Genomic DNA, 27,600 nt, shown 5'->3' on the forward strand with positions numbered 1-27,600 from the left:
GTATAATTCATAATTAAAAAAATATTACCTTATAAATATTAAATGAAGATAAAGAGACGCGTTTTTTACGCGAAGGCGCCATATTATAACTTGGAGGAATAAAACAAGTATACTTGTTTTATTCCTCCAAGATTATAATACTTAGTTTTGAAGCCTGTAGAGGTGTTTAGAGCGTTTTGACGCGTAAATAATGTATCTCTTATAATTTATAAATCTTTAATAATAACAAATCTTTATTAATGGTATATATATATATATATAGAGAGAGAGAGATATATATATATATATATATATATAGCAAATTCACGAATTTATAACCGTTCTTAGTTTTTAAGAGTAAGAATCTTAAAACTAACATCTTCGGAACTAAATAGGTAAAAGATAGATGATATTCAGCCTGCATTTCAAGGAGGATGATTTCTGTTCAGGTTTGTACCTTTATTATGGAAACAAATTTCAGTCAGATAAAATTACAAACTGGTCCTTAGTAAACATACAATATTATTCTAGGTTTAAAAAGATGGAAGCTTAAAACTTGTTGAAACCTAAAATTATAATATATTTTAACTTAATATTATTTAATATAAAATGTTAGAATAATATATTTACCTTGAAGTTACATTGAATCTTCTTTTCACTTTTGGTTTTATTTATTTACATGTGTTTCAAGTATTAAACAATAATACTATGTTGCTGGCAGCATCTAGAGGATGTTCTTGGTTTCTGTTTAACTCTTTTATAATTTATAAACACCGTTAAAAAATTAGAATCATGAAAAACATATTATACTAATAGTTAAATATTAACCTACATTTGGTTTAATTCAATGTTTTTTAAAATTTATTTAAAAATAATTGTTTTTTGTGGATTTTTCCTATCTGACTAACGTTAAATTTTGGTCGTAGCGAAAGCCTGGTGGGAAAATATATACACGGTAAATTCAGGCGATTTACGGGGCCGCTAAAGCGCGGTACGCGTGATCGAAGTTGGCCGTGGCCAAAGAAAGTTTCTTCTCAACCTGCGCTTGTAGCGCCCTCTGCCCGGCGAATGATGAGAAGTGTGATAGGAAAACTAATCGAAATTATTTATTAAAGGTCTTGTTTATTAGAATTCGGAAAAACAATGATCTCCACCGCCTCAGTAGTTTGTAGGTGTAGTAATTTAATAGCTAGAAGTTCAAATCGAATCAATAATGTTAGACAATCAGGGCACAGGTTATTAAAACCTGGCAAATATTGGTAAGTTAACTAGTACTTGGTCTAGGTCAAGTCAATGTTACAGAGAAAAATAAGAGCGCTACACCCAAAACGCAGTCCACACTAAATTACTTAATACATATGGCAAATATTTTAGGAATATATCGAAACTCCACTACTTAATCACAAGAAATACTCTAACAAGCAATAAGATATATGACAGTAAACAGCACTTACGGGTTGTTCGAAATTACAGTTCAGGTAGTTAACACGTTTCATAATTTCAAATTAGTACCCTTGGAAAAAGTAATAGACAAATATATTCATATTTAAAAAATACAGATTCAGACTTCCCAACCCATCACAAAGTGCCATTGCCAGCTTTATCACCAACCATGGAAATGGGAACCATAGTTTCTTGGGAGAAAAAGGAAGGCGACAAGTTAAATGAAGGAGATTTGTTAGCAGAAATTGAAACTGATAAGGCTACAATGGGATTTGAAACCCCTGAGGAAGGATTTCTTGCCAAAATTCTAGTGCCAGCCGGTGCTAAAGACGTTCCAATTGGAAAAGTATAAACTAAACTGATAAATTAAATTGAAAATGTGAACTACAATTTGTTTCTTCACAGCTATTATGCATAATAGTGGAAAATGAAACAGATGTCATAGCTTTCAAAGATTACATTGACACATCAGCTCCAGCTAAACCTGCAACGAGTGCCCCATCAGGTCCACCAACCCCTGCTGCTGCTCCCGTTCCTAGTCCTACACCCGCTGCAGCTCCATTAGCGCCAAAAGCTGCTCCCTCACCAATTACTTCCCTCTCTGGAGCTGCCGGACGACTATTTGCCAGCCCATTAGCTCGTAAATTGGCAGCTGAGAAAGGAGTTAATCTAGGAGCTATTCAAGGATCAGGTCCTGGTGGTCGTATAATTTCACAAGACATAGCGGGAGCACCAGTTGGAATGGGGGCGGGAGCAATACCAGCTTTAGGGTCATTCACAGATGCTCAAATTTCCAATATGAGACAAGTCATTGCTAAACGATTACTACAGTCGAAACAAACTATCCCTCATTACTATTTGTCAGTGGATGTAGAAATGGAATCAGTTGTGAAGTATGACTTTAAACTAAACCAAAAAAAAGACAAATAAAATTTTTAATAACTCTTTAATCCTTAGATTAAGGAAAGAATTAAATCAATCTCTGAGTAAAGAAGAAGTAAAGCTTTCCATAAATGATTTTGTGGTGAAAGCTGCGGCTTTGGCCTGCAAGAAGGTTCCAGAGGTTAATTCTTCATGGCAAGATACGTTCATTAGGCAGTATGTCCTTTTAGCTATAAATGATAAGATTTTTTCTATTAATTCAATCATTTGTTGAATAGATATAATACAGTAGATGTTAGTGTAGCAGTCAGTACAAGTGCGGGCCTTATAACCCCCATAATATTTGGGGCTGAGAAGAAAGTAATAATTCTTTGAATGTGTGGTGAAATTTCACGTGATTAATAATTAATTTTTAAATAGGGCTTAGCAGCTATAAACCATGACACTAAAACTCTAGCTACTAAAGCTAGAGAAGGAAAATTACAACCTCAAGAATTTCAGGTATAGTTTGTGTTTTTTAAATTAGTAAAATTTCACTGATGATACAATTCATTTTCCAGGGTGGAACTTTTACAATTTCTAATCTAGGCATGTACGGAGTGAAGAACTTCTCTGCGGTCATTAATCCCCCTCAATCTTGCATTTTAGCCGTTGGTGGTGCTGAAACTAAGGTTCTACCTTGCACAAAAAGCCCATCTGGGTAATTAAAATCCTAACTTAACTTAATGGGACACATCTAATTAAAAAAAAATTTACAGGTATCGAACTTCTGAAGTTATGAGTGTAACTTTAAGTTGCGATCACAGAGTAGTGGATGGTGCAGTGGGTGCCCAATGGCTGGTGCACTTTAAAAACCTACTGGAAAAGCCCCAAAATATGTTACTGTAGAGCTAAGTCCATAACATAGATATTTAAATTTGTCAGTGCAAATTAAAAGGATAGGCCTTGTGCAGTTACTGCTGGGTGTATTTGTACATTATACGTGATTAAAGTAAATTAATAATATAGAATAATTTGGTCAAAACAAGAAAACATCTCAGTGTAAAACTACACAATTTTACTGTACTATGTTATTGTTTTTCCTATAAAGTGGATTTTGCATCCATTTGTGCTTTTACTCATTTATGATATTTAGAGAAACATACTTATGTTGGAATTGGTAGCATTTTGGCAGTTTCCAACAAAATATCTTCAGTTTTCATTCTCCAGTTGTCAATGCTCTTTGAAACTTTACACCATTGCTCACCATGATGAGGTTCAATATTCAAACATCGAGTTTTGATATCTTTTCTTTGGTCCTAAATTGGTGGGAAAAGGATTACACAACTGATCATTAGCACTCATTTGTGAAATTTACTACCTCTGTTCCGTGGTTTTGTTCAAATTTATAGAAGTAAGCCCACGCATCACCTAAATCAGGGTCTATCTTGACTGTTCTGTTAAACCATTCACGAGCTTTATTTGTTTTCCTTTCAGTCCAAAATAACCTAAATTGTACATTGAATTAAAGACAACATACAAAAACATAAATTACAAAAAACTAACTTAGAAACAGCTAATAAAACATGAGGATCATGTTCACATCTCTTCAAAGCATCCACACTTTTAGACTTTCTTTGGGGTCTAGATTCCATAAATATTGCTTCAGCCCATAAAATCCCTGATGTTGGACAATCTTGCATAGCTGAAACAAAAGAAAAATTACGATTAAAAATAAATGAAAGTTGAAAAAAAAATACCTTTAGCCATTAAGGAGTGCGCCATTTCTTTGTTATTTCCTTGTATTTCAACACGGACTGCTTCTAGCCACAGTTCAGGACAGCTAGGGTTCCTTAACCTGGCTTTTTCAAGAACTGATCTTGCTTTGGTTAAAGCTCCATTTGCCACTTCAAGTCTCGCTAATAGCAACCACAAGGCTATTGATGTTGGGCACCTTTTTAACTAATTAAATGTGACGTTAATTAAGAAAACATTGTTAGATTGGAAAATCATTCCTTACCCCAATATTATAAGTATCCCTAGCTTCACTGTTCTTATTCAATTGCTCCAGTACTTGTCCCTTCATCATCCACAATTTGGGGAATTCAGGATAAAGCTTGAGGCCTTCTTCAATTAAAGAAATAGTCTGTTTCATTTCTCTCAATGCCCATTCAAGCCTAGCAGATTTCATCATGACCCTGGGGGTTGATGCACTAGCTCGAGCTTTCGCTAACAACCGTCTCGCTCTTTCAAACTCATTATTTTCACTTTCCAGTTTAACAGCAGCGAGCCAAATTTCTTCACTGTTGGGATTAGCTTGGAAAGCCAATGATAAAATACTACGAGCAGTGAGTACATCACCCTGAGGAAATGGCAATTTAAAATTAAAAATGTGTAATAGATTTAATAAATCAATTTACAACTTACAGCTAGCCATTTGGATTTGGCCCCCATCAGCCAAAGAACTTCGGCCTTAGGACAATGAGCAACAGCTCTTTGAAGTAAAGCCTCCAACGATTCTCTGGTGCCATGGTTCTTCTCAAAATAAGCAGCTCGTAACCATATACTTTTCTTGCTTGGAAAAACCGATATCGCATGTGCATATATGGCTCTGGCACACTCATAAGCTCCTTGCAATGCACACTAAAATAAACAATATAAACAGGTGATTACCCCAGACAAAAAACTTGGTTACAACAAATCTTACTGAATCTGCATCTTCCATCCAAGAATGTTTGCGATCTTCATCCTCTACTCCAATTCCAATGATTGTACGAATAATCGCCTGACAAGTTAGGACAGACCCCGATTTTTCACATTCAACAGCATCTTTCAACCACTGCTCTCTGTTTATTTCCACACCATTAGCTCTTAGAGATGTGATAGCTGAAAATAACATAATTTTAACATAACACCACTTTGCCTTTTCAATACTGATAAATGCAATTAATAACCTCTGTCAATAATTTTCTCCACCATATGAATATTTCCATGAGCTTCTTCAAGCTTGGCCGCAGTTATCCAAATCTGCCTATCTGTTGGAATGTTTTCTCTGGCCTTATTTAATACTTTACGAGCATTTTCATAGCTTTCTAATCTAGCTAGGGCCAACCAAAGTTCAACACTAGTTGTACAGCACTCAACGGCTCGACTTAACAATATTCGCGCATCTTCCGGGTCTTCCAACTCAACAGCTGCTTTCCACAAACGAACAGAGTTAGGAATATGTTCCAAAGCTTTACGGTACACTTTTCTTTTTGCTTTAGTCTCTACTTCAAGATCAGCGGCTTTAATCCACACTCTGACTGAATTGGGGATTTGTCGGATTGCCTGAGCAATTACTCCTTTAGAAAGGTCGGGTGGTTGAAGTCTGGCTGCTTCTAACCAAACATCTTCAGATTTGGGACACATTTCAGTTCCTTGCATGATTAAATTTCTAGCCGACTGAATTTTGCCCGTAACTTCTTCCAGTCTAGCTGAAGCAATCCAGGCAGGTGGATGGTTGGGATTGGTTTCTCGCACTGATTTCAAAAGCAAACGAGCCTTTTTGATATCACTAATATCTGCACCGTGAGTAGGTATCATAGATTGGAGATCAGTTAAATAGCCTTTAGGGTCAACAACAGTTTGTCCGGATACTGAATCAGATACCTAAATTAAATAATATCATTAATTTTGTGACACTTTAATCATACTGCTAGATAAATGTACTTGATTCAATTTGATGTCCATAAGTGTGTTTCGAGCTTGACCAATTTTCCTCAAATCCAAATCAGTACTGGGTGTAGCCCAACCAGGGGTTAAAAGACCACCAGGTGCGTTTGTACCAGGAAAAGGAGTAGTTAGGCCCTAAAATTAATAAACGTAAATGTCAAAAAACACCTCTTAACTAACAATCTCATTTGTAAACACCTACTTGTTGCCTAGGATCCAGTGAAGTGACTTGCTCATTAGATAAACCTGATTTACCCAAAAGTGAATCTGGCATTGGAGTAAATCTCTCGGGTCGTGGATTTCTTTGTTTCTTATTTCTCGCATCACCAACTTCGGGAATATTTTTCCAGTCACTCTCAGTAACCATAGAAAGATCTCTTTTTAGGTCTGAAAACTGTTGTTGAATCTTAGGTCTTTCCTGACGATAACGTTCTAATTCCCTTTTCAACTTAGCTTCACGGTATTCTTTTCTTTTTTCATCCATTCTCTTATCAATAGCTTCGTAAATTTGATCAGCCTCTTCGTCATCCTTATCATAAGGATCTTTACTGAAGAGACTGCCTCCATATCCAGCAAATTCATCATAATTTGAATCATTCAAATCTTCATCATCATCCTCTTCCTCTTCTTTATTTTGATTTTTCTTCCGTTTACTTGGTGGGGCATGACGATCATCTCTGCCAAATATTATAGAAAGAATTTAATAATTATAAATTTCAAAAAGTATAACAAGGAGACCCTTACGGAACATCACTCGCGTCTCTCGCAGGTCCAATATCAGATCGAGTTGTGAACCCAGTAGCTCTAAAGAATTAAAAAAAAAAACAAATAACTAGAGCCATGGTCATATCAAACCTTACAATATGATTGCCAGTTTTGACAATAAAATCAAGGAAAACGCTATGAAAACCAGTTTTATGCGAATGCGTCTCAAGTTAGCTACGGACAATATTACAAACATAAAACATGGTTTATTTTTTGAAGTCCAAGGCTTAATTAAAAAAGGCTTGTGAGGAAAAACAAACATCTAGATTTAAATAATTAACTATATATAAAAATTTATAAAGCTTACCCTCTCCCAACACCAGCAACATAACCCAGAGGAGCAGGAACCCCAATGAAATGCTTTTTCTTTTTACTAACTAACGAATTTGGCGCAATGGTAGTCGCCATTTTTTTCCGGCTTACCAACTACTCTGAAACGGCGAAAAGAGCGGACATAAACTGTAAAAAAAAAATTGGTTCAACCCAAGGTTTATATACAACCAACTTTAATTATTTAATTTTTGCAATTTTCATTTTAAATTTCGATCTCGATGATATGTTATACTACAATTTTGAATAAGCAATTAAACTATCAGGGCGCACTGATTCACCATTATGTGCAGCGCTTTTAAGAGAAGCATGTTTACGTTATTATATGATTAAAGGGGTGCGTCTCCACAAAGGTATTCCGTGGTTTGTTTCACCGTGCTTGATAGAATCATAGAAATACATCGGCGGCAGTATCCTTGGTTGAACACTGACTAGTAGTTTGGTCACTATAATTTGGGGTGTTTTCGGCCTTGAAAAAGTACCAGAAGAATACCGTGCTGCGTTCGGTCGGTGGTCGTCAGGAACTTCAGCCCGCGTTCGTTCGCCGTGATGGTCAACCCCTAAACGGGTGGTCCCAATTTCATGCCACTTCGGGGACACTGAACTCAAGAAGATTGTAGTTAAGGTTTTTTGAAAAATATAAGTATGTTTAAAGAAGGCGACAGAAATCCGTTCCGTATCAGGTTTTCATTTTGATCAGCATAAAGCAAAGGGAACGCTCGACCTCCGAAACGTAATATCAACAACGTGCTCTAGCTTGGTGACTGACGGATAGCGGTGACCCTCCGATTCTCGAACGACCATTCCGGAACGAGTTAAGTACTTTTTGTCGCTTTCATAAGGACTTAGCTTTAAACATTCATGTCGCCGAGTGTAGTTGGACCCTTGGAAGTCAATGACCTAGTGGCCAAGAAAAGGCCATGGGTCATTTCACTGATACCAAGAATGGTGTATCTTGCTGATATACTGACCCCACTGTGTGAATTGGGATTTTACTTTTAGCAATTAGGTATTGCTTGGCGTTTGAAGGCCCACTTGGTGATCCAAATAATTAAAATACTTTGCAACAAGTTATTTGGGGCTTCATTTCATTTTTTTGGAATTAGGAACTTATCTTGTTAATTTTCAATAACTCTTCTCTAATTAACATAAGCTTTTGTCTCCATTTCAGTAATTAGAGACAAAATATTTAAAAAAATGGAACCGACACAAAGAGGTGGTTCAGAAAAGGCTAAAGAACTGATACTTAATGCTTCAGTAAATGACAAACCCCAAGAACCAATTGAAGATCATTCTATTTTACATTGTCCAATTAATCTTGGAGCAAAAAATGTGAAACAGATTATTGGAGCACTAAAAGATGGTACTCGAGAAGTCAAAGATGTCCTTCTCAATGAGTGTAACATAATTTATGAATGTAAAATATGCAGCAACCTGTTTCGGTGTCTTGCAAACTTATTGGCCCATAAAAGATTCTATTGCAAAGAGAAGAAAGGATTAACTTCAGAGTTTCGAACCGAACTCACTGATGAAGAAAAGATTGTAGTCATAGAACCCCTTGGTGTGTCTGATGAAGAACAAGACCCGAGTGATGAGGAAATAATTGAGAATGATCAGGAAAATGAGACAGAATTTAAAGTTCCTGAAGTTCCTTTGTCTTCTCCAAAGATATTTGAACCTAAGAAGCAAAATCCACCTAATAAGTTTGCAGGAATCACTAGAAACGCTCCGTTTGCGCCTAAGGGACAAATGATTTCTCTGCATCCTATTAGTAGCAATCCAAATGTAAAATTACAAGCCATAACAAAGAGGGATCTTGCAATTCCTTCAAAGATAGTAAAAGATGACCATACCAAACCTTGTGCAGTACAATTAAAGAAAATAGAGCCTGAAGATAAATTACCACAAAAGAAAATCAATGTAAACAAAGCTGCAACAGCCACGAAGGATAATCCACTGGCCAATCGTGATGACTGTGATAGTAAGAAGATGATTTGCTTGAGATGCAATATAAAGTTCTCAGCAATCAAAAGCCTCTACTCTCATATGACCATAGTTCATGCTACCAAGCGTTTACACTTCCCTTGTCCAATCTGCAACACAACCTTTCTAAAGATTCAAAGCGTTAAACGACACTTGATGTCTAATCATAAAAAGAGCAATCAACAAGTAGAGAAATTGAAAGATACCATCAGAAGAAAAGCCTATTATAAGAAAGTAAATGGTAATTCTCATGGAAAAGAATGCAAAACTGTCTCAAAGGCTTCCAAGTCCCATTGGCATAAATGTCGTATTTGTCAAAGATCTTTTGACCGTAAATCTTCTCAAATAAGCCACGAAAAAGCTTGCCTTAAGGCCAAGGCCAATCAAACTGGTAATAAGCCTATCAAACCATCAGTCATGCCTGGATCAAAACGGTGCGGGCAATGTCGAAGATATTACTCCCCATTTCAAGATGAATGCATTTGCAAGAAAACATCTTTTGTTACCAACAAGAAATTGCCTACTCGTTCAGTACTAGTTACTAATAGCGCTCCTGGTTCGAGTGGCTCAATCGCCACCAGACCAAAAAGGATCACAAATAAGAAAGAAAACAAGGACTTTGTAGATAGTCAGTCTTTAAAGTGGCGATCAGCCAACTGTGTCGAATCTGTCACTACGAACAAAGATAAATCGGTTCCCACAGAATCTGCTGGCTTACCAGCTGCTATAGAAAGAAGATTGCTAGTATTTATGAATGCTAAGAGGAACTCTTGTTTGAAGTGTTGCAGAAAGTTCTCTAGCATATCGAATCTGCGCCGTCACGTTGCCACCCATGTGGGCTGGACCAGATACCAGTGTCGCCTGTGTAACTATAGATCTTTCGATCGTGCAGATTTGAAAACTCACATTGAAAAAAATCATACTCAAGTGCCTTCAAAAAAAGTAGAGAACATGATTGATCAAATACACAGACTTAGTTCCATACAAAGTGTAGTGAACACATCAAAAGATACTGTAGTTAGGAAACCATCTAGTACGGTGGAACCTATTATTCGACCAACTAAGCTGAAGTCTAGTCCAACATCTGGCAAGTCATTGTCCACCACTATTCAAACACTGACATCGAGAATGCAAGCATCAACTCAAGTTTTTATCAAGAAAGAAATACAAGATATTTTCACCATGGGGAGTTCAACAAATGAAACTGTAATACCAGATCTTGAGCCAGATGATTGCAAGAATGAATGCGCGGAAGAAATGGACATTAATATCAAACAGCACAATGCCAGGATGGGAACCACAACCAAACCAATAATAACCACTTTAATAAGGAAAGATTTCTTAACCCAGATGAATCACAATGAAGAAGATAGACTCGCAAATCTTTTAGAGCAACAGGCTTATCAAGATAAAATCAACGCGTCTAGATCAAATACTGATTCTCCAATACTGTGTTCAGTATTGACGGTCAAGGAAGAAAACTCTTCTAACAACACACTGAAGGGTTTAACCACCCTGGTTACACGATCTGGAACCTACCAGAAGAAAATCATTAACGAATCATCTCAACCCTAAACATTTTACCCTGACCCTTTGTTTAGTTTTTTCTTACTTTCCATGAGTTGTGTGATTTAAATTATACTTCTGAAACATTATTCTTAAATGTATCAATGCTTGTTTTCATTTCTCTTTTCCTATTTTTTTTAAATGATTTTATAATTATTCAACAACTTAACAAAAATGTTTGTTTTTGTTAAAATAATCTCCCATTTCTTCATGAAATTTTTTATATATTGTAAATTGCTACACAAAAATTGGTATTCAAGTAGACAAGGGCCGAGTGTGATGTACATGTTCAATTCTCTATACAGAAGAATTATGTAAAAAAAAACTAGTTTAAGGGACACTAGAACTATTTTTAAAAAGTGAATTAATACCACATCCTAGCTTTTATAGGATGTTTCATAATATTTTCAGTACGTGTATTGCAATTTTTAAACTGGAAAATTATTGTAATTTCTTTTGAAACAAGCTGTTTTTTCCTGATAGAAAACGAATGTAAAAAGTTAAGAATATTATTTCAAATTAAGTTAAATGCCATAAATATTTGTATCCGATGTATAAAAATGAATAAAGGATGAGGTTACCATTTTATTTAAATAGGACATATTTTTACATGTAATTTCAGTATATTTTGAAATATTCTACAGGAAAAATTAAAAAAGGGCTACAGGGAATCCAAGTACCCCAAAAAGTATTAAAATTATACATCTCTTCACAACTTTAAAGCGCAAAAAAAAATTTATACATCAATGACTTGCACAAGGACATCTGCCTAATAAAGTTTTTACTTTTAAGCCACATGCTTAATGTGAATCTAAACCTTAACACTACATTAAAGGAGTGACACAAATAAATTAACTAAAATCACGATCTGGTAACAAGATGGGGGCCACCATGGACCAAATGTAGAGGAGAATACAGAGCCAACTCGAAATTATTTTCACCCACATTGAAGAGTGATTGCTAATCAAATCATCAGATTTATCATCGGGCCTATTGATTTTCAAAGAAATGATTTGAGCCAAATCAAACAAAAAGCAGCATCCCGCCAAATTGGTTATAAAGGTTATACTCACTGGTACCAATTTGTGAGTGTCATCATGACATACAGAGATGCCAGGGCAAACATGAGGTGAAAGAATGACCAGCTGTATGCAACTCCATCATCCTCATTATCCCAAACATTATTGGCCTCTGCGTCCGTACCACCAGAACCCTCTGCTATAGAATTGTACTCTAGTTTTTTTGTAGAATATAACATTTAATAGGCCTACACTTCAGCAAAAACAAAATAGGTAAAATTTTTAAACCAAAACGAAAAATGTGTTTTAGTTGGCAGAAAAATGCGGAAAACGTGTTAAAGTAACGTACCTTCCCCTTCAACGAGACGAGTCGCTCCTTTTGCTGGAAATTAAGGTAAAAGGAGTGGAAGAAAATACTTCAGTATTTTAAGAACTATAATGTTAAATTCAATAGTTTAAGAACTGATAAGAAAGCTACAATAGGAAAAAGGAGTTAGGGGATGTATGCTAATGATAATAATGTTTGCTCATGCAAAATAATTTAAACCTTGATAAGTTAACATATCTGCCAACTAAAACACAAGAAACCATTGCAAAAAAGCTCATTGTGCTAACGAAAATTGTCAAAAATAATCATACCAGCTCCATTATCTTTCACCAAGATCTTTTCTGACATTGTCAATTTGCTAACTTGACTGTTTGTGGATGTTCGAATACTGAATATAAAAACAACTACAATTAGGAAATTTGTTAGGTAAAAGAACAAATTTTTGAACTCGTGTACCTAGAATACAAGATGCATGCGAACCAAATGACCAAACTGACTATGCTCTGGCCATCAAAGCCTTTCCCAGAAGTTTGCCAAATATGGGGTTTGCATTCATTATCAGAAGAGTTGTTCATAGCAGACCAGGTTAGGTAGAAAGTGTAAAGTGTAACGACTGACGATTGTAAAAGTCCCGATCTAGGTTGAGCTGCAATTTCCAGAAATTGGTAAATTTTTTGTATACTTTCAATATAACTGCAAATTTAAAAGCAACCTTCTTGAACTTTTGGCAATATTGACAGAACAGAAAAAATAACGCAAAGGATCAAGTTAAAACTGATGAAAAACTTCTGAAGAGCACAAGTTCCTCCCTTCATTAAAAATATCAGAATTATAAATTACAAAACTTAAAGCTAATTGCATTGAATACAGGTATTTGCTGAAATCTTACGCTAGTGTAATAGACAAAGAAAAGAGTAACAGCTGCAATAGCGATGCCATACAACAGAAACGTAAATGACAGCAGCGCTGAAAGTAAAACATTATTGAGTTATACCATAACATCTAATACATCCTTCCAAAATAGTATTAGCAATGCAAGAACTAACCACAATGCCAGCCCTTAGACTGTGTTTCCTCGTATTTTCCAACCCAGCTTTCAGCCCAGCTGTGAGCAAAGTCAATGATCAAAACCAGTTGTATCAGAATGAAACAAAATCCTCCAATCAAACCAAAATACATCCAAACTATAAGAGATAATAATAGACCAGTCAAGAGACAGTATTTATTTAAAATAAGTAATTTTAAGTATATTTTTATTCCCACCAGTTCCAAACGTATTTCCCTCAGGAATGAAGAAAGCTCCAATCATGGTACCAATTAAAATCAAATATTTTATGGCCCAGAATCTAAAATTGCAATTAAGATAAGATTAGCACAAATTCCTCGTAATAAAAAAACCACTGCAATGAAAAAAAATGCATACCCATTTTGAATGCCACCCCTCGGATCTTTAGTGGATTTAACTCCTATCATCAGCACAGAGAACAGCAGGAAAAATAACGTCAGAGCAAAACATACTCTATAGACTGCCAAGTAACCAACTGCCTTTTGACAGTCTAGAGTTACACTACTGACACCAGGTATTGAACTTACACCATCACAAAATGGTACCTAATACAGGGTAAAAGAACTTTGGTTTAAATCACATTAACCCTGATGGAATAATTAATTAAATTACTTTTTTTAGCTGATTTTCAAGAGACGGTGAAAGCATAATGCAGGCTACTATCGTGGTTAGAAGTAGCATTATGGCATACATTATTCTCGTTGATGTAGAATTTTTGCATGATGGACACGCTGAACAACAGAGACTGCATGCTGCGCTACCACAGCAACAGGCCAGCTATAATTTTGCATATGATTCTGTTATAGAATTAACCTTAACTAAAAATTTATAACATATACACTCTTTTATGAAGTCGGCCATTTCATTACAGGCCTAATTTAAAATAGTACAGGCAAGGGCGCCTGCACGATCTCGTCAGCTCGAGACGTCACGTGTACTTGACAGCGTGAAGCGGCCTTGCATGCGCTATTTGAAATCAGACCTGTAATAAAATGGCAGCTCTCACAAATAAGAATATAAAAGAGTGTATAGTCTAATTTTAAAGTCAAATCAAGTGGTGATGATAAAATCAGGTAATGTATAAGATTATACCAGAATTATATTATATATATCTTTCCGACCAAATCTCCAAAGCATAAAACGCAAAATATACTGAGAGTAGTACACTAGTACTCCACCTGATCACGTAAAATGTAACAAGTATATGGTGTAGATATATTTGCATTTTAATAAACAATATTTCCCCCATGTCATAATTTCAGGAAACCACAATTTTTCATTACAAAACATAAGGTCCTAAAATGGTAAAATCATTGAAAATCTAGGAAGATAATTTTCCTACCAAACAACATTAGCAATCTACGATAATGAGACATCTCTCTCTCACTCCGAGATTCATTATACACTTCTGAAGTTCTGATTAATGTTCAAACCAAGGCTAATAAAACATTTAATAACAAATATTCACCTGGCCTACTGTACAAAGTCCCAAAACTGCTCCCATATTTTTGTATTGTAATTCGGGGAGACTTTACTTCAATTTTATTGACCTACAAATTCTTTAAAATTAAAACGACTTGCTTTATTAAAAAAATTTTGTACAAAAGACCGTAAGACGTTGGAAACTACGTCATTGGCTTCCGTATTTCTCCTTAGTCTCACTGGTCTCACTCGTGATTGCGAATTGTGAAACAACAAAGGATTTCCCTAAAATATTACATTGTAGCGTAGCTCTCTTATTGGTAGTTGTGGGGCTTCAGCTGTTTATCGCGGACCAATAGCAACGCCAAAGGGAAAACTCTAGAGCATGTTTCCATAGACATATAAAATTTGACTGTACGGGTTACGGGTGTTGCCCGAATCCGTTTTCAACGTCATCCATCTCGCTCCAATTCCTCTATGGTCTCTGCTAGGTGTCAATTCCGTATTTTATGTTAGGCTTAGACGCCCCGAAATTTATCTAGACCTTTATATACATTTCTTATATCTATGCTTCTAACATATAGGATCCTTGAACAAACGAAAACATCGGGAGTTGGTGCGGGTGGGGTGCATTTGGCCGACTCCGCATTTGGCCGACTCCTCATTTGACCGACTTTTCATTTGGCCGACTGCTCATATGTCCGAATGCCCATTTGGCCGACAGCTCATTTGGTCGACTTTTCGGTCGGCCAAATGAGCAGACCATATGGCCGACTACTCATTAGGCCGACTACTCATTTGGCCGACTACTCTTTTAGCTGAAATTCTGGTCGGCCAAATGAGCAGCCCGTTTGACCGACTGCTCATTTGTCCGACTACTCATTTGACCGACTGCTCGTTTGGCCAACAGCTCGTTTGACCGACTGCTCGTTTGGCCGACTGCTCGTTTGGCCGACTACTCATTTGACCGACTGCTCATTTGGCCGACTGCTCATTTGAACGACTGCTCATTTGAACGACTGCTCATTTGACCGACTGCTCATTTCACTGACTCTTATACTATAGCCTGTCCTTATCTATGTCTTTAGTGTTAGGTTGACTTATAGAACGGGCAATGTATTCTAAGTATTGGCGCCAGACGGCGCCGCGCACTCACTTCGCTCGAGCGCTGGGGGGCCGGACCGGCGCCCCCCAGCCCCGTTCTTTATAACCAAGCTGGGCCTTCTAAAACGCGACCTAGAGGACAGTACCTATCCAAACGCACCTAGTATCGTCTAAATGACATATGGGCAGTCGGCGAAATGAGTAGTCGGCCAAATGAGTAGTCGGCCAAACGAGTAGTCGGCCAAACGAGCAGTCGGCCAAACGAGCAGTCGGCCAAACGAGCAGTCGGCTAAATGAGTAGTCGGAAAAATGAGCAGTCGGTCTAATGCACTGTCCATTTGGCCGACTGCCCATTTGGCCGAATTCTCAGTCGGCCAAATGGACAGTCGGACAAATGTTCAGTCGGTCAAATGAGCAGTCCATTTGGCCGACTGTCCATATGACCGACTTCTCAGTCGGACAAATGTGCAGTCGGCCAAATGGACAGTCGGCGTAACGTGTATTTTGTGGTCGGCCAAATGAGAAGTCGGCCAAACGAAACTCTCCCGTTGGTGCCCCCATTCCAAAGGGGACAAGGGGTCAGTGGCGCCGATCACTTTTTTTCCTAATGGGGGCCGAAGCTCACTAATAAACTTGGAATGCGGCTGCTGGCAACACTTTCTTGCTACGGATGCATAAAAGTAAATGGTCTTTAATCATAGAAATCTCATAGGTAACTAGAATGCTGCCGCCTACGGCCGAGCTTGACGCCAGTTCGCCTTGAACCTTCAGCCAATGAGAGGCCGTAGAGTGGTTTCGCCAAGGAGGATAATAATCCTCCTTGGATCCGCTACTATAGCGGGAGATAGGTGACGTCATTCTCTCTGGTGACATTAAATTCTTGGCAGAACCACTCTTTGAGCTCTGATTGGCTGAGATCTGGCTATCGTCTGCCACGGCGTTTGGCCCATTTGCCAGTTACACGGCAGCATTCTAGTTATCTATGAGATTTCTATGTCTTTAACATTGGCGGTTTTACCAATGGGGGCTCTGCCCCCATTGATTTTTCCCAATGGGGGCTTCGGCCCCGCCGCCCCCATGGGATCGGCGCCACTGCAAGGGGTGTTACCTTAACAGACAAATCAATAAACTTAAAAACTGGTCCCCAAATTAAAAGATAAATCTGCCGCCGACCGCAGTAAATTCCACTCTAGCCCATCGCTTCATAAACGTCACGGTCACACTACTAATGACATGGGTGAACTTTTCCCCATCCTTTCTGGTACAAACCATTTACAACTTACAAGAACATGATTTTTTTACCAGGACTACTATTTATTCCTCGAGCTTGAACTGCCCTCCGAAAGCTCCACTTTGCCAACCGAACAATCCCAGTTTGGAACTCTCTCCCCCAAAAATACAACCTCACTTTTCTCATCTAAATTACGGAAAACCTCCTAGTGCCTACAAAAATATATATAAAGACAATCTCGATATATTTTAACGCTGCTCCAAAATGCAGACCATCTTCCCACTCCGTAAACAGACTACACAAAGTTGCAAAGACAGTACTGCTTTGAGAGCATTGATTCTAGACAATACGTCTAGACAGGGCATTGGAAGCCTCTTCTTGGCCACAGGCCACGAGTCTTGTTCGTCCGCCAATACCTCAGACTCTCGGTGGGGAATCTTTGTCCGGAGTATATGGAGAATGCTGTTTTAAGGGGTAAAATCAAGGATCATGCATGACTCCTCAAAAAAAAATCAACAAAAAGGTGTATACGTTCCCTTTGAAGATAACATAGACTACAAGATGATATCGACAGAAAGTATTTTTATTCGACCGTTATAAAAAGGAAAATGGAAAACCGCCATTAAAAAGAGAAAACCGTAACATAAATTTTGAAATAAACAATATGGCACAGGGCATAATAGCAGCCTCACCCCTGCCCTTTATTATCGTAACTGTGGACTCAGTGGTTGCTGAGAAATCAAGGGCCCAAAGTTACGGGCCCAAACGGGGATCGCGTCAGAGAGAGAACCAACACTGCCTTTCGATTCAAACTTAGGGTTGATAGGCTTATGGTGCACATGAGGCCTATAGAAATTGACAATGACCAATGAAAAATTTTGAAATCTTGGGCCTGCCAGGGAAAAACCTCTTCTAACTTAAACAGGTAAGGCCCGTGTGGGGAATAATTTCCATACTTCGTTAGTCTAAGAATAACGAAATATGGAAATTATTAGTCCATAATTAATAGTCTTGCTCTGTATTACATTAGGCACAGTAATTGTAACAGTGCCATTGAAGACCAAAATTTTGCTTTATTAAAATGAATAAAGGTAGAAAAAAAATAAGCTCTATGGGTTTGGAATAAAGACTTTCATGGTTAAATTAATTGTGATAATATTTACGAGCATTTCAATTTACCCGATCACGATTATATATGAAAATATATAAACTTCGATTACTGACTGTCTCTGTTATAATTACAATAAATTTTTTTCAGGCTTTGCCTGGTTAGGTGCCATTCATTTTCGAATATAATATGGAGGAATGAAGAGAGATAAAAGAACATATAAATTTAAACGAGGGGGGGGGGGGCGAAGAAAGAGGGAAGAGTCCTGAACTCGTCGAAAAAATAGATCGGCGGAGGGGTCCTGGTCCAGTGGACTCTCTTCAAAATATACACTATTTACAAGTCTGCCGTGCATCATTGCATGGGAAAACTACTACAGGTCCTGTAGTACAGGACTGGTAATATAAGCCTATAGAACTTCGCTTCAATACGGTCGCGCCAAAAAATTTCGGTGCATACAGCGCCACCCAGTGTAGACTGTGTAGTAGTTTTCCCATGGTCGGTGGTCACGGCAATTCACGATCTCTGCGACAAGTACCCTTACTCGGTGACTCTACTGTGGTGCCCGGCTCATAGGAGTGGAGGGCAACGAAACGGCGGATGGACTTGCGGGAGTCAACGGTCTTCCGCGGCCATCTAAGGTGGATTTCTTTCTCCCCGCGACGCTCTCCGAACTGAAGTCAGTGTGCAGCAAGGTCCGGACCACTACTTGGGCTGATTCCTGGAGGACTCGTGCGTCCGCGTATGCTCTCTATCGCGCGAAGCCGAACCCGGGTTCACACGAAATCATGCGTCTACAGCTTACGCGACACGATGACACTCTTTTGGCGCGTCTCGGCTGCAACCGCCTTCCGACAAAGACGCTACTTTTTCGATTCAACCTGTCTCCCACAGACAGTTGTTCGAAGTGCGGTGCTGTTGACACTGTGGAACACATTCTCTTCGACTGCCCCGACCAGCTTGCACCACGGCTGCGCCTACACTCGGCCCTCCACAAGAGGCATCTACCGGTTTCTTTGGATGGGGTCCTCAAGGTGGTTCACGCGGGCTTCGCCGAGGTCGTCGCTGCCACCGGCGTCATACTCTGACGTTCCATTCGGATCTGAGAACCCCTTTCGGTCGTGTTTTATAGTTATATTGTGCATTTTCATTATTCTTTTTTTTTTCTCGCTTTGTCACTGGTTTTTTTTGTGTATATATATATTTTTTTCCCTTGGCGCGCTTGGTGTGAAGGCTCTACCATAGCCTAAGAAAGGTTTCTTAGTCTATGGCTCTACGCACCCCACACTATGTTATTCTGCCCACCCCCCCTGACAGTTCAGTACCCACGGCGCAGTGTTGTTCCGGACGGTACAATTGTACTTTTTTAGTGCGTTTTGAAATTTGAAGTACCAAAATACGTTTTGGAATTTTTTTAACGTATTTATTACGTTTTCATTTTTTCAGTGCCAAAATACAATGGTTTTTAATACATTTTGAAAATTTTCGTATATAAATAATAAAATATTGAAATATGAAACTCTCGAAAAGAGTAATAAACCATTGAAATGCCCTAAATATATCCCCCTTTTTTTTTCAAAAATAGTAATAGTTTCACAGTAGGTGGTTACCGTGGTTTAAGTGGTACCATTACAAAAACCAACACCTGTAATATTTGCAGTGGGGTTTAAAGCTTATCAGTCGGAGGTCAGTTAATATCCGGTAGTGGAATGGGGAAAGCAGAGAAAAGAATCATACAAAAAGAAAGTGTTATCTCTTATTGAAGTTTAACTGCCCCCCCCCCCCCTCGGCCATTATTCTACCGCGCTTCATCGTAATTCTAGTGAATTCTAGCACATACCCAGCAAGTAATTTCCTGCCTTGAGTTTTGACACTGTTGACTTCTCCCCCCCCCCCCAGGGGGGGGGCAAGTCAAATTTCCTACAATCCTATATAAGCATATAAGTTTCATTATATTCATCAGTCATGTTTTCGAAAAGAGTTAGAAGATCTTACGTGCTATTAAAACTTTAATTTATAAAAAATTCTAGGAGTAGTTAATTCTCCGTGTTGCCGATGTATTTTTGCCGCAGTTTAGGTTAAGAAGTTTAGTTATGGATAAGTTTTTGATTATAAAAAGTAAGCCCAACGACAAAGTGCTAGGTCCCAAACCAGTATCCAGGACCAGTAGCGGTTGTAGCAAAAGAAAAGAGGACAACGATGTGGATGGACACCCAGCGCCGAAACGCAAATTCAAAACTGGTGACGAAATTTGTATTGTCGACTCCAAAATTAAAATCAGTGGACCCCAGAAATGTCAATTAACTCAGAACCAAAGTCGAATTCCAAAGATGATTTTCAAGAGGAAATTCTACCGGGACAAGGGAAAAATCAGCTGAATCCGGCTCTGATATAGAAAACCAGACCCACAAACCATCATTTCAAAAATCTTCAAAGAAGAAAAGTGAGTTGAATTCTGCTAAGTTCAGAAGAGAATGACTTAAGGGAAATGAAGAATGGCTAGTAGAAAAAAACAATTGTTCATTTTGTATACCCTGCAATAAGCAGTTTCATGGTAATATTAACCATATAAACCGACACAAAAGTACGGTTTTACACGTGAAAAATCTCAAGTCAGCACGTGGCGCCCAAGTAGGGCAGAAAGGCATAGCTGATGCTATTTGTAATCAAAGCAAACAAAACCCATTACGAAGTCAAATCAGATCGGCTGAATTGAAATTGGCAGGCTTTATAGCGGAACACAACCTTCCATTTACCCCAGTTACTACAAAGCGCTTTTCTCGATTCAAAAATAGCGCAAGGTCTAAAATGCGCTAGAAAAAACAACCAAACTTGTTGGTGTTATAGGGGATGAGGCCCTTGATATTTTAAGGCTAAAAATAATAAATCATTACTACTCTATAATTCTTGACGAAACAACTGATGTAGGCTCTATTAAATGTATGGCTATTGTCGTGAGGTTTTTTGATAATGAAATTGGGAAGGTACAAGATAGGTTTAATTTTAGGAATGATTGAAGTACCGCATGCCGATGCGGAAACTTTGGTGGCCAAATTGTTAGCTTTTTTGGGTAAATTAGAAATTCCCATAGGAAATATGATTGGCTATGCCGCCGATAATGCTCCAGTTATGATGGGAAACGTGGAAGGGGTTAAAGCCCTTTTAAAAAAACAGTGCCCAAATTTGTTTGTTATAGGGTGCATAAGCCACTCCTTTAATACGTGCTCGTCCTATGCTTGTTTAAAATTGCCTAAAACTATGGAACATTTAGCTCGCGATGTATATTCGTATTTCAGCCATAGTGCTAAGCGAATCACAGACTTTAAAGAGTTTCAAGAATACGTTAGGGTTAAGCCTCATAAATTGTTAAGACCATGCCAAACGCGTTGGTTGTCATTGGGAGCGGTTGTCTCCAGAATGTTAGAGCGGTGGAACGCCCTTATCCCTTTTTTTTTCAATCGGCGGTCTTAGAAGACAAAATTGATTCGACCGCGAAAATATTAAACGCACTTAGAAATCCAATCTATAAATTATATTATGCTTTCCTGGATTACGCCTTAGGGCATATAAACAAAATGAATCTAATATTTCAGAGCGAGTCGCCACGTATAACTAAGTTACACACTGAACTTAAAGTTAATTATTTTTCTATGCTGAGAAACTATTTACAAAAAATATATGTTGATCAAACTCCTGTCACTAAAATTGACCCAAAAAATCGTTTTCAAAGGCTTCCGTCTAAAAATATTTACGTAGGAAGTAAAGCAGAAATCATGATTTCAGAGGGCAAAATTTGTTCGAATGATTTGGATATGTTTTATATTAGGGTCGCAGATTTTTATGAAGAGCTGTGTTCTCAGATTAAAGATAGATTTTCATTCGATGATGAAGTGTTAATCAAAATTTCTTGTTTGGAGCCTAATATTGCCGTATCTTGCGATGTAGCTAGTCTCGCTCTTTTAGCTAGACACTTTCCAAACATAGTAGAATCAAATAAATTAGAAACCTTAAATGAAGAATGGCGAATGCTACCAGACTTAGATCCGATTAAAAATTTGGGAAATACAGACGTAACATTAGAAAAATTTTGGTCTGAAGTAACTAAAACAAAAAATTATTTAGGATATCAAATGTTTCCTACTCTCTCTCTTTTTGCTAACGCCCTGATTTCATTGCCACATTCAAGCGCTAACGTTGAAAGAGTATTTTCTCAATTAAATCTCATAAAAAACGACCACAGAAATTCACTAAGCACAAAAACGACTAATTATCTCCTTATAACTAAAGAGTTAATTAGTAAAGAGAAAAAGGACGGGGTTTGTTTTAAGTGGCAGCCGAGCGAAAAACTAGTGAAATCAAAAATTATCCTTCATCTTGATGTCTAAACTGACCTAACAATACGTTTTTTAACTGATATGTTTTTTTTTTGCCTATAATAACTGTTTGTACCTGTAAATATCTCTGGTTTAATGTAGTGTAAATAATTCGTTTGTAAATATAAATAACTTGAAAATAACTTTTCTATGTAAATGAAAATAGCTTTTCTATGTACCTGAAAAGAACTGTATGTACCTGAAAATAACTTTTGTATGTACCTGAAAATAACTTTTGTATGTACCTGAAAATAACTTTTGTATGTACCTGAAAATAACTTTTGTATGTACCTGAAAATAACTTTTGTATGTACCTGAAAATAACTTTTGTATGTACCTGAAAATAACTTTTGTATGTACCTGAAAATAACTTTTGTATGTACCTGAAAATAACTTTTGTATGTACCTGAAAATAACTTTTGTATGTACCCGAAAATAACTTTTGTATGTACCCGAAAATAACACTACTGTTTATATGTACCTGAAAATAACACTACTGTTTATTATGTACCTGAAAATAACTACTGTGTACCTGAAAATAAAATTTCTTGCTTTAAACATAAATTGTAGCGTGTTTCTTTATTAAATGTCCGTCATTTTTATGTTTTGAATTTTCGCGCTACTTTATTTTTTAAAATTCGCGCGCTTTTTAATTTGAAATCAGTAGATGGCGCTCTCAACGCACCATAAAATACGTAAAGTACGTTTCACCGCTTGTAAGAACCTTGCGTTTCACCCTTCAAAAATACGTTTTGGAAAGGGGGGAAAATACCTTTTCATTTTTGGCTGGAACAGCACTGCCACGGCGCCATCTGACTCTAGCGGTGAGAATCTGTTGAATTTATTTCTGGTCCATTATGACCATTTGTTATTTTTTTGTACTCATTTTATTTGAATATTTTTGTTGTGTTAATTTTCTTTAACTTGTGCTGCTGGTGTGAAAGCTATCTACAACAATCCCTCAACTCTTGTTATTCCCACCCCACAGCCGTAGACCGACTTTTTTCGCAACATAGATGACGGCACCGACTAGTAATGATAATAATTCATTTAGCCTGGTTTAGGGCGCATGATTCAGCTGGAAAAATATTTCTCTTTATGCATGGCCCGGCTAGCTCAGTCGGTAGAGCACGAGACTCTTAATCTCGGGGTCGTGGGTTCGAGCCCCACGTTGGGCGCTATAATTTTTGTCTCTTATAAGTAGTAAATAATAACATTAATTAACATAGAATTTGTATTATAAGCGTTACTAAGTAAAATAAATAAATTATATTCAATTACTCTGAAATTAAAGATTTTGTTCGTATCATTATTTAATGTTCTTAGGTGACGGGAATTTTTTACCTTACTTTCTTCGTAAAATTTATAAAAACGGACATTTAATTAGCGCACAATATCAGTAAACCAAGGTAAATTAAATAGTTTCTTAAAATGGGTTTTAAATTACGATTAAATAATTTGGAGACATTTTAGTTCCTAAGAAAAAGTTTCATATATTAACATTTCAGCTATTAAATTACCTCATCGTCCTTTGGCCATATATGGCAGGCCAAACCGGACAAAATGTTTACTTCACACTATTGTATACTTTTCTACTATATCTCATACTTTTGTCTCACAAGCTAGCGTAAAGTCCGTGGTCAAGTATGGTAGTTCGCGCGTACGAAGTTTAAACGTTTACGAGTGTCAAGTATGATAGTTCGCGCGTATGAAGTATAAACGTTTGCGAGTGTCAAGTATGATAAATCGCGCTTACGAAGTATAAACGTTTTCGAGTGTCAAGTATGATAGTTCGCGCGTACGAAGTATAAACGTTTGCGAGTGTCAAGTATGATAGTTCGCGCGTACGAAGTATAAACGTTTGCGTAAAGTATGCTAGCTTGTGAGACCAAAGTATGAGATATAGTAGAAAAGTATACAATAGAGTGAAGTAAGAATTTTGTCCGGTTTGGCGTGCCATAGCCCTAAGGATCTTTTGTCATTTCGTATTAATTTCTATCAATATTAGCATTAAGTTTTATTCGTTTTATTGTCAGTGGCGCCATTCATCGTGTTGCAATGAATAAAGAGAAATAGTAAACAGAGCTGTAATTTTCAATCAAATCTTAAACGATTTGTGCACAAACTCATTCTCCAAAATATGGCATAAATTTCTAGTTAGGCTTAATTTAATAAACCGTGTTTAAAATAGTGGAATAGTTCCGTACTCCTAAAAAGTTTCGTAAAAATTGGAGTTAAAAATTTGCACTGATAGATGGCAGCAGGCGGTTCGGAAAGCAATCGAGGTTTAAATATTGATATAGTTATGCTCGCGTAAGATAGATGGCGGAAGGTGGACCGTAAAAAACAATTTGGGATGTATTAACGCTCATCCCAGTTAGATAACGCTCTTCGTCTAAGAAACTTTAATAAATCAATACAAATATACTTAAACCCTCTCTCTATTCTGTTTTCTATATGAATTAATCTAGGGGCTTACGTTGCATACATCCAGTTACTCATTTTCTTTAAAAAAAACTTTTATATCTGGCAAATTTTGTTGTGAATAAAAATTATCCGTCACGGCGGAAAACCAACTTAGAAATTCTTCTTTTATTTTTTGTATATTTTCGTGGGGTAATAATTTTCGCTCTTCTAAATGTTTCTTTCCCCCCGGATGATTTTCCAAAATTTCACTTCTGTTTCCGTAACGGGGTTGTAATATTACTTCTCCCTCCAAGGCTTCCTGATCTTTTAAAATTTTCATCAATAAATTAGCGTAGGGATTTTTTATTTTTTCCTTTTGGGTACAATCGGATTCTCCTGGTAGCGAAGATAAAGCCTTCTTCGCCGTTGGTGGCATCAGAGGGGAATAAGAGGAGAAGGGGATCTTCTTCCGATTTAAAACGAAGCCATCATCGTGTTCCTTGTCCTGGACGTTCGTATTTTCCCCGGGGCGGCGGAGGCTGCTTATCGCGAACTGCAAATCTTGCCAAACTTCCTTTTCCAATAATGAGTTCAGATTTTCTAACTGATTTTCCAACTCGGCCAATTTCCGATTCGCTTTAGCATCAGCTGTTATTCGAGCAGCGCCACACCGTTTCGCTCCGTCATTTTTTCGCCTATCTCTTCTCCGCGTTTTTTCTTCGCTGAATCTCCAATCTTTCGTATCGATATCTATTTTCAATACTTTTCCACCTCCCCCGCGACTCATCTCGCGAAATAAAAATTTCTTAGAAATGTACGCGTTTATTAAATATCAAACTCTTCTGGGGAAAAATTGTAAATGGTATTGTGTATAACGAAACTCCCAAATCCAATATTTCTAATTAAGAAATTATCTTATCTTAGATGCGATAACTCGGGATGAAACGCGTAGCCCCTAGAGATTAGGCCTTCTACCAATACTTATAAAAAAATCTTAACTTAGCTACCCGATTAACTTACAAGTGTGAACAGGCTTTTTCATACACCATACCCGCACATAGCTGGTCTGCCAGATTTCCCTATGTTGAGTTAAAAACCACTTACGTTATCACTGGAGAAACTGACTGTGACCTGTTCGTGCAAGCTTTGTGGGCTATACCAGTGTTTCAGAATTTATAGCCCGGTGTACCTAGTAACAGAGGCCATACCACCGGAGGCCTATCATCATAGTGCCCTACGCCATCGTCCACCTAGCCCGGACAGGTGACAAATCCAGCATGGGTAGTAGTACCCTACTACCGATGGTCGTACCTTTGACGCAAGCCACTCAACCCAGCAGAAGGTGCAGCAACGGGTGGACCAAGTCCCACAGCAGTGGGATTAAGAGTGGATGCTGTAGCAACTCCAGCCGACACCCTACCTACGTAGGTAAAGAGTAAACCCTTTGACACAGCAGTCCAAGTAACCCCGCACAGCTGGCACCGGAGATCCCGGTGTGACTCCAAAAGGCCGGGAAACAGGACCGCCGTGCCCTCATACGGAGGCCCGCCACCCCACATCAGGCTACCCAATCCGCCGAGGCGGCCAGTTTGCACGGACCCTCTCCGTTAACCTGAGCCGAAACTCAGTTTCCAGCCCTTACCTGACCGAAGTCGGAGGTGGAGATAGGACCATTTGACCAGAGCTAACATCTCCCAGTGCGCCACCACCCTTATGGGTTACAAGAGCCGGACCCCGACTCCCCGGTGAAGCAACCAGTTATTGCACACTCTGACGAATTATTTATTTATATTTATATTTATTTTACTAGAAGCTCCGTGTTGCAATCCCTGCTCGTGCTCTAACAGTGTGTCAGAATTTATAGCCCGGTGTACCTAGTAACAGAGACCATACCACCGGAGGCCTATCATCATAGTACCCTAAGCCAGCGTCCACCTAGCCCAGACAGGTGACAAATCCCGCATCGACATTCGTTATCTTTATTTGTATACCCCCGTACCGTAATTTAACATACACTAAAAGATTTGTATACCCCCGTACCGTAATTTAACATACACTAAAAGATTTGTATACCCCTGTACCGTAATTTAACAGTAAACTCCTTCCCGCCAAAAAAAATCATCCCGTTATCTCATTGGTTCCAGCATTGCCAGTATATTATCGAAGCCCAAAAGTACGGCCAGCTTTGATTAGTCGCCATGTGTCACCCACAGTGACTTCCAAGTACTACGGCCTATTTCGTTCCTACAACACGCTTGATTAGTCCGCAGTATTTTCGAGTCTAAGGTGGAAACCAAAGACTAAACACGGGTGAAGCCTTTGACCAGCCGTTAGAGGCGCCATTAGTATCACTGCTGAAGCGCGGGGAAAATTTTGACCAGCGTCTGCTATCGTATGCTAGTTGAACCATTGAACATGCCAGTCTATTTAGCGAAGCGTATATATAGTCTTTGGTGGAAACCAAACACTCCAAGGAGTATAATATTTCCATTCTTAGCTACTAGGAGTAATATAACAGACTGGAAACGGCGTTCCTAAGTTAACAGAAAAGAACTTTCTAATTTTTTTTTTAATTATCGCACAAATATCGGAAATATAGTAAAATTATCGCAAAAAGCGTACGATATAGTACGCGATTGAAATTATTGTATAGAGAAAATCGTAAGGTAATATCGAAATGCAGTGACGTAACTAAGCCCAGAAGCCAAAGGGGGGCCCATAAACGAGGTTAAAAACAAATATGTAAAATTCTTTTTTCGAAGCTGTGGTGGTGTCTATATTATTTGAAAATAAGGCCCCCTCATTTTTATTATTCTTCAAGCTTAATATGGCGAGTCACCGTCTACATTTAAATTTCTTTGTCCATTAGGAAAATGTCAATTATTTTAAGGGAATTTAAAAG

At 38.0% G+C, this 27,600-nt stretch overlaps 4 protein-coding genes and 1 non-coding gene across 11 annotated transcripts; 3 read left to right on the forward strand and 2 right to left on the reverse strand.

Annotated features, from left to right (window-relative positions):
* Positions 1-1,039: 1,039 nt before the first annotated feature.
* muc (dihydrolipoamide S-acetyltransferase muc) lies at positions 1,040-3,391 on the forward strand. The gene is made up of 9 exons (XM_090154688.1): positions 1,040-1,238; positions 1,354-1,457; positions 1,539-1,768; positions 1,828-2,315; positions 2,380-2,520; positions 2,583-2,664; positions 2,725-2,805; positions 2,865-3,004; positions 3,063-3,391. Exons 1-9 carry the CDS (start codon positions 1,123-1,125, stop codon positions 3,190-3,192), a joined length of 1,512 nt encoding a protein of 503 aa, XP_090010814.1. The 5' UTR covers positions 1,040-1,122; the 3' UTR covers positions 3,193-3,391.
* Prp6 (pre-mRNA processing factor 6) lies at positions 2,403-7,221 on the reverse strand. Its single transcript, XM_090154685.1, has 13 exons — positions 7,070-7,221; positions 6,742-6,801; positions 6,200-6,674; positions 5,995-6,132; positions 5,238-5,934; positions 4,991-5,169; positions 4,711-4,926; positions 4,304-4,645; positions 4,044-4,245; positions 3,850-3,988; positions 3,665-3,791; positions 3,450-3,602; positions 2,403-2,534 (listed from the first exon to the last, which is right to left on the reverse strand). The coding sequence occupies exons 1-12, from the start codon at positions 7,168-7,170 to the stop codon at positions 3,450-3,452; spliced, it is 2,829 nt and encodes a 942-aa protein (XP_090010811.1). The 5' UTR covers positions 7,171-7,221; the 3' UTR covers positions 2,403-2,534.
* Positions 7,222-7,533: 312 nt separating this feature from the next.
* Positions 7,534-11,205, forward strand: LOC149936225 (zinc finger protein 800). Of its 2 annotated transcripts, none has more exons than XM_090154686.1 (2): positions 7,534-7,906; positions 8,264-11,205. In XM_090154686.1, the coding sequence occupies exon 2, from the start codon at positions 8,290-8,292 to the stop codon at positions 10,648-10,650; it is 2,361 nt and encodes a 786-aa protein (XP_090010812.1). In that variant the 5' UTR covers positions 7,534-7,906; positions 8,264-8,289; the 3' UTR covers positions 10,651-11,205. The 2 variants fall into 2 exon arrangements, with proteins under 2 accessions (XP_090010812.1, XP_090010813.1); XM_090154687.1 differs by lacking the exon at positions 7,534-7,906 and adding an exon at positions 7,948-8,101.
* An 8-nt stretch (positions 11,206-11,213) lies between these two features.
* Serinc (serine incorporator TMS1) lies at positions 11,214-14,752 on the reverse strand. 6 transcript variants are annotated; one of them, XM_090154691.1, is made up of 12 exons: positions 14,523-14,752; positions 13,667-13,831; positions 13,412-13,599; positions 13,252-13,334; positions 13,035-13,172; positions 12,878-12,954; positions 12,701-12,797; positions 12,445-12,634; positions 12,300-12,376; positions 12,010-12,042; positions 11,715-11,856; positions 11,214-11,631 (listed from the first exon to the last, which is right to left on the reverse strand). In XM_090154691.1, the coding sequence occupies exons 1-12, from the start codon at positions 14,556-14,558 to the stop codon at positions 11,493-11,495; spliced, it is 1,365 nt and encodes a 454-aa protein (XP_090010817.1). In that variant the 5' UTR covers positions 14,559-14,752; the 3' UTR covers positions 11,214-11,492. The 6 variants fall into 6 exon arrangements, with proteins under 6 accessions (XP_090010817.1, XP_090010816.1, XP_090010815.1 ...); XM_090154690.1 differs by having other exon boundaries at positions 11,715-11,859; XM_090154689.1 differs by having other exon boundaries at positions 11,715-11,874.
* An 8,645-nt stretch (positions 14,753-23,397) lies between these two features.
* On the forward strand, positions 23,398-23,470 carry TRNAK-CUU (transfer RNA lysine (anticodon CUU)). Its single transcript has one exon. It is a non-coding gene; the product is annotated as a tRNA-Lys (tRNA).
* Positions 23,471-27,600: the final 4,130 nt, after the last annotated feature.

Source organism: Leiobunum rupestre, chromosome 7 (genome assembly GCF_980474605.1).
Source record: "Leiobunum rupestre chromosome 7, qqLeiRupe1.1.hap1, whole genome shotgun sequence".
NCBI lineage: Eukaryota > Metazoa > Arthropoda > Arachnida > Opiliones > Sclerosomatidae > Leiobunum > Leiobunum rupestre.